At 51.9% G+C, this 6,567-nt stretch overlaps 1 protein-coding gene across 2 annotated transcripts; it reads left to right on the forward strand.

Moving 5' to 3' along the window:
• Positions 1-3,717: 3,717 nt before the first annotated feature.
• Positions 3,718-6,365, forward strand: Derl3 (derlin 3). Of its 2 annotated transcripts, none has more exons than XM_038342952.1 (7): positions 3,718-3,833; positions 3,948-4,013; positions 4,099-4,172; positions 4,319-4,412; positions 4,790-4,985; positions 5,392-5,482; positions 5,585-6,365. In XM_038342952.1, the coding sequence occupies exons 1-7, from the start codon at positions 3,741-3,743 to the stop codon at positions 5,655-5,657; spliced, it is 687 nt and encodes a 228-aa protein (XP_038198880.1). In that variant the 5' UTR covers positions 3,718-3,740; the 3' UTR covers positions 5,658-6,365. The 2 variants fall into 2 exon arrangements, with proteins under 2 accessions (XP_038198880.1, XP_038198881.1); XM_038342953.1 differs by having other exon boundaries at positions 3,951-4,013.
• Positions 6,366-6,567: the final 202 nt, after the last annotated feature.

The raw sequence follows: 6,567 nt of genomic DNA on the forward strand, positions 1-6,567 counted from the left end.
GAGAGTGGTCATGGACATAAGAGACAATATTTTTAGAAAAAAATTTATTCACTGGGCAGTGGTGGTGTATGCCTTTAGTCCCAACACACAGGAGGCAGAGGCAGGTAGATCTCTGAGTTCGAGGCCAGCCTGGTCTACAGAGCAAATTCCAGGACAGAGAAACCCTGTCTGAAAAAAAAATTTATTCATGTATTTATGTATCTGAGTGCTCTGTCTTCATGCACACCAGAAGAAGGAATCTGGTCCCCTTACAGATGGTTGTGGTTGCTGAGAACTGAACTCAGGACCTTTGGAATAGCAGTCAAATACTCTTAACCACTGAGCCATGTCTCCAGCCCCAATAATATTACTTTTTTTTTCAAATATTTATTTATTTATTATGTATACAATATTCTGTCTGTGTGTATGCCTGCAGGCCAGAAGAGGACACCAGACCCCATTATAGATGGTTGTGAGCCACCATGTGGTTGCTGAGAATTGAACTCAGGACCTTTGGAAGAGCAGGCAGTGCTCTTAACCTCTGAGCCATCTCTCCAGCCCCCCCAATAATATTACTTTTATATAGAGATTTTATGTTTCAAATAAGGATGTTAAAATCGCAGCAACTTCACGATTCACTGGTGTATAGGCCTTCCTCACCTCTCTTCCTGTGAACCCACAATTTTTTAAGCATCTCATTGGAAACCCCATCCACAGAAAAGACATGTCATAACCCCCTTGAGCAGTCCTTGTGACCCGTGGTGTTTTTGGTCTTTAGTCTCAAGTAACCCTGACTGGGCTCACAGTCACACACAGCTGAGGATGACCTTGACCTCCCGACCATGGGCCTCCACGTGACCCATCCATCCTATAATCTCAATTGGGAAAAGGAGGCAAGAGAGAGGAAGGAGTCTCCTAGCAACCGTTGGAAATGCAGCTTGAGAGCCGCTGAAATCTATATCCTATCCGACTACAGCTAAGACGCCGAAGCATGGCTCTCTTGCGAAGCCTGTGCCTAGGCTTGGGCATGCCTTCTCATCCTTCTCCTCAGCCCCTTTCTATCAGCTCCTGTACTGAAGCTGCACCCGTGTCTAAGAGTCTACCAGGCTGACTGATTAGCACAGCTATGGTTGTGTTGATCTGGGGTATTGCAGACCTGCAGCCAAGTTATCTTGGGCTATCTTTAGCCCATCTCTGCGTTTGACGTAACAATATTGTACGATAGACCATTTTTGTGGGGTAATAGCCTCAGGTTATGAGGGACTGAGTCAGGCAGTACCAGGCAATAGCCACTAGCCATAAAGAATAGTTTAGCACTGGCCGATGAATCTGCTCCACCCATGGAAACAATAATGCCTGGGTATAGAAAACAACACACCCTGCTTCCAGTCAAACTCCAAAAATTAGCTGTACTGCCTGGAAGCTGCCCACGTATGTATACACACCTGTCCCACAGCGCCTCTAAGTGTGTTCAGCCTTCATCCTGCGGAAGGACTAAGGCTCCTCAATGTTCCAATAAAGCAGTCTCAGCCTGTTGAGAACCAGGCGGATGCCTGCTTCTCTGCCTCATTTTTCTTATGTCTAGTATCAAGACCTGGGACCCTTTTAGGACCCTCTGGGCAGAGAGCCCTCCTTCTCCCTTCCTTGGGGTCATTCCTACAGCAGCATGCATCCCTACGTAAGGCTCACTATAGAAGCTCACTATATAGGCTAAACAGCCACCAGGTCACCTGACACCTTTGGTCTTTTGTGGCCTCTGCCTCCAGCAGTAGTGCCTTCACTTAATGCTTGCTGGCTTCCAGCCACACTGGTAGGAGAGAGCATATCCTAAAGAGAGATACTTATACCCGTTATAGGCATAGATCAGGGTCTGGAGGATACCTACTGCAATTTCCATGTCTTTTCCATGAGGGTGGTTGATTGACCACACAAACTTTTGTGTGACGTGTGACATGTCCTGATCCCATCTAGCCACGTGTGGGTGGGGTTAGTCAGGGCTGCGATGGAGGCTCACCTACAGGCAGGTCCTGTACACTCAAATCCTGAGAAAAGGTGGCCCTCTGATGGACAGGAGGGACCTCTGGGAGTGGGGACATTGCCATCACCTCCCTGGCTCTTCACAGGACCTCCAGGGTAAGTGGCCATGTGGGACATGTCTGTCATTTTAGCTACTTAGGAGTCAGGGATTGAGTTTGAATCTAGGAGTTTTGAGGGTAGCCCAGGCAAATAGTGCCCAGCACTGCTCATGTCTCTAGGTTCCTAGGACTTGGGGTTTCTAGAGCTTGTCCTCAACAGTGACCCTCCAGGTAGAGTTTACCGAATAGACCAGAGGTGTTCTCTTCAAGCAGACCAACAAGGCAGGCCTGGAACCCGCCTCTGCCTCCTGAGTGCTGGATTAAAGGCATGTGACACCATGCCTGGCAAAAGTATCTCTTTAAGTTCTTCTGGATGGACTTACTAAGGGAGATATAGTAATTCTGTGCTTTGTTTTATTTAAATAAAATGAAATAATTATTATTTTGGTTTTCTGAGGTAGGATTTTGTCATGTAGCTCCAGTGTCATGACCTAGAACTCACTAGTCTGACTCTAGTTTCTCAGTGCTGAGATTTTAGGCCCATTTGATAATTTTATATTCATCTATTTAGAGATAGGGTTTCACTATGCGACTCTGGCTTGCTTAGAACTCTCTATGTTGACAAGACTGGTCTTAACCACAGAGATCTGCCTGCCTCTGCCTTTGGGGTGCTGGGAATGAAGTGTCACATCTAGTGACAGGTTTACTTTAAATACTTTAGTACTAACTTCACTGTTTCCCACAGTGGCTATTGGAATATAAATCCCACAAAACCCACAGGAAGATCTTTTCATACCTTGACAGCCTTATTAATGTTTTGTTTGTTTGTTTGTGTAACCTTCTTCTGAGCACAAGGATCTTTTAGAAGTGACAATTAAATGTCACTTTCTTATCTAGGCTTCCTGGGTCATCTTATTTACCATGGAGGTCCATCTGGTGTTATTTTCCGAGGTACTGTTCTAGACAGCGCTAGGTTGCTATAGTACTGAGCCGGCTGGACCATGATGGACAGTGTCTTTGTTGCCTACAGGAGCTCCAGCGTTTATCAACATATCCAACACACAGTAGGTCCTCACTAAATGGTTGATTCATGACGTTTTTCTCTCCTACCAAAATTTCAAGTCGCTGTCCCTTCTGCTTTTTGACTCCAGCCTGGCTCAGAACCCTGGGCTATGTCCTCCTTACTGCACACTCAGGAAGATCACGACAGGAGTCCGCACACCTTAGCTGGGCTCGACTTGTTAGGGTCCTGTGGGTGAAATGGGCCTGGGTTCTCAGAAGCTAAAGGGGGCGTCACCAGCCAGATGGAGGTAGGCCTGCGGTGGCCCAGCATCTCCCGCAGCCCCTAGCAGGACTCTTTGAGCCTCTTTTCATAGACCCGCCCCCGTGGCGATCTCGTGGGTCCTTGCTATTGGTCCATCTTTAGATGCTGTCAAGCGACCATTTCTGATTGGCCGCAAAACCTCCCACGCTTCCACCGCAGCCACAACAACCGCCATGTGCTCTACCGTGGGACTTCCTCATTGGCCAGCAGCCTCGCTGCACCTGGCCTTCCCGCTTCCTTTTCCCATTGGCTGCCCAGGCCGAGGCTCGGCCCTGCCGACGCCGATTGGCCACCGGGGGGCAAGGCGGGGCTAGGGCGGGTTAAGAGTGCGGCGTCGCCGGCGCGCGCGCCTGGGATTTTCGATGGCCGGGCAGGGGCTGGCGGCGGGCTTCTTGCAGGTGCCCGCGGTGACGCGCGCCTACACCACGGCCTGCGTCCTGACCACCGCCGCAGTGGTGAGCGGGCCGACCGGGAGGGCGTGGCGGCGCCACGGTTACAGGCCCTGGCCGGCCCGAGGGGGTTAGGGAGGTCGCCGGTTTCCGGCGTCTTACACGCTCCCCGTCCCACAGCAGCTGGAACTCCTCAGCCCCTTCCAGCTCTACTTCAACCCGCACCTGGTGTTCCGGAAGTTCCAGGTGAGGTGGCTCCCGACCCTGGCACCTGTCAGCCAGGCCCTGGCCCTCCAGCTCTGCGCCTCACCGCCACCCCACCTCTTCGCAGGTCTGGAGGCTCATCACGACATTCCTATTCTTCGGGCCCCTGGGATTCGGCTTCTTCTTCAACATGCTCTTCGTGTATCCTGGGCCATGGGGGTGGGGTGGTGAGATCGGGTTTGGGGGGTAGGGGTGGGAGGGGACGACAACGACCAGACGGTGTGCTGGACTAGGAGAGGGGAAACTGAGGCCCAGTCAACGTGGCACTTCCTATACCAGTGTTGCAGGTTCCGCTACTGCCGCATGCTGGAGGAGGGTTCCTTCCGCGGTCGCAAGGCCGACTTCGTCTTCATGTTTCTCTTTGGTGGTGTTCTTATGACTGTATCCTTCCCGTAGTTTCAGTATTATTGGGCCTCTGTCTAGCCTGTCGTGTCCCTAGGGTCTGACATGAAGTGCTCAGGCCGGGAGGGACAAACATTCAGGACCTAGCAACCATGTAGCCTAGATGCCCCAGCTAGACCTTCAGTGTCCCTGCAGAGCACAACAGGGACTAGGACAGACTGGTAGAATACCGAGGCTCTGAAACATCAAGAGCCAGAAGAAACCTGCAGAAGCCTGATGGAGATGGGTACCTAGAGCCACAGACAGGAAGTTCTGCTCGACATGGAATAGACCAGGGATATGAGGGAACCCCTTTAAAAAGCCAGCGAAGCACTGTGGGCAGCAGACCACCCCAGGTTGCCTTGACATTGGCTCAGCTGCTGGGATTCCTGGGCAGCCTCTTTTTCCTGGGACAGGCCCTCATGGCCATGCTGGTGTATGTATGGAGCCGGCGCAGCCCTCAGGTGAGGGTCAACTTCTTCGGCTTACTCAACTTCCAGGCGCCATTCCTGCCTTGGGCCCTCATGGGCTTCTCCATGCTGCTGGGCAACTCCGTCCTCACAGACCTGCTAGGTGAGCCTGCCCACCCTTCCCACTCACCTCAAGTCAGCTGCTCCCCATACACACATCCCGTCCCCCCGCACCTGACCTCTCTTGTGCACCTCCCAATTTCCTCTTCCTGTCCTAACTCCTGTTCTGTTCTTAATGCCCCTCAAACAGTCCAGCTGGCCCACAGGATTTGCATCTGTGGTTGACCTGCAGACCTAGAGTTGGTCCTGTCTGGGGTAGTTACAGTTGCTGCTTCCTAGCTTCTATTACCCCAGTGTTCTTAGGCCCCTAGTCCCTCCCCAGGTACCATCCATTTTGGGGCCCCTTCATACCTTTCAAAGCCAGTTCTGATCCTGCCCTGAACTAGCAGATAACAGGGCTATACTGGGCTGTGAAAGATGGCTTCTGCCAGCCTTTGGCTCTCTTGTAGGGATTGTTGTGGGCCACATCTACTACTTCCTAGAAGATGTCTTTCCCAACCAGCCTGGAGGCAAGAGACTGCTGCTGACCCCCGGCTTTCTGTGAGTGCCCGACAGCTGCTTTCCCTTTCACAGGTGGCAATCTACCTACCCATGGGGAACTTGTGTTTACTGCAGCTCAGTGTGGTTGTCCCCTCCCCACAGGAAGCTACTACTAGACGACCCTCAAGAGGACCCCAATTACCTGCCCCTTCCGGAAGAGCAACCAGAGCCCTAACTGCAGCCCCTGGAGCAGTAAACCCACTTGGCAGCGTGAAGCTTCTAGCAGGGCTCTACCTTCTACAGCCAAGCAACCCATCTAGGCTGGCCCCACCAACAGGCTTGGGAGATCAGCCAGCAACACCCTACACTCCTCTGTGTCACCTATCTCTCTGCTCAACTGTAGGTGGCAGGGCATGGGGCCCAGAGAGGGTGAAGACTGTCTGCAGATGCCCAGCTGAGCTCTGGACTAACTACAGACCCACAGTTCCCATCCTCATGCTGCCAGTGCCCTGATGGAGCAGCAGGAACAAGTCTTAAACATCCAGGATCATGCCCAGTCTCCAGGTATCCTGCCTGGGGTGTCTGTGGGCTGATGTCCATTCTCCTAGCCTCTCTGTCCTCATTTAAAGCAAGGAAGTCTTCACGTTCTTCTCCGGCTGGTAACCCAGCAGAGAACAAGTTTGGTCCTTTGCCACTCTAGTGAGCCCGGGACCTGGAGCTCCATTGTAGCAGCACCCTGTGTAGAGCAGAGGTAGTTCTGAGATGTTCTGTTTACTGAAGGCCTGCGAGTCCTTCTTACCCCCACCTCCTCTCAACTGAGGATGTCGATGTGGCCAGTTTTCCTTGTGCTCCACTGGGGCTTACTCCTGGATGCCCAAGAGCATAGGAATTCCCCAAACCATTGCTTGTTATTTCTATGGTAACAAAAAATGTTTTCTATCAAGTCTGACTCAAGTTTGTAGTGAAATCTGGTGGGGCCGAAGTTGTGTTGCTGTGTGGGGTGTAGGTGCTTAAAGCAGGCAGGGTCTAGGGTGTGGGGAGAGGGGTAGAACACTCCCTAGGAGCACCTGCTGAGAGGGTAGTAGCAGACTGTAGCTGTCTTCAATCACAACCTGTGTGCCCAGTTTGCCAAGTAGAGCCTGGCT

This window comes from Arvicola amphibius, chromosome 9, assembly GCF_903992535.2.
Source record: "Arvicola amphibius chromosome 9, mArvAmp1.2, whole genome shotgun sequence".
NCBI classification, from domain to species: domain Eukaryota; kingdom Metazoa; phylum Chordata; class Mammalia; order Rodentia; family Cricetidae; genus Arvicola; species Arvicola amphibius.

What these genes read in the sequence shown, in the direction of transcription:
- Derl3 (XM_038342952.1), top strand. Translation starts at nt 3,741, where the DNA reads ATGGCCGGGCAGGGGCTGGCGGCGGGCTTCTTGCAGGTGCCCGCGGTG. An exon ending in TGGTGTTCCGGAAGTTCCAG is followed by an intron (nt 4,014 to 4,098) that starts GTGAGGTGGCTC and finishes ACCTCTTCGCAG; the next exon opens with GTCTGGAGGCTCATCACGAC. An exon ending in CTGCTGACCCCCGGCTTTCT is followed by an intron (nt 5,483 to 5,584) that starts GTGAGTGCCCGA and finishes CCCTCCCCACAG; the next exon opens with GAAGCTACTACTAGACGACC.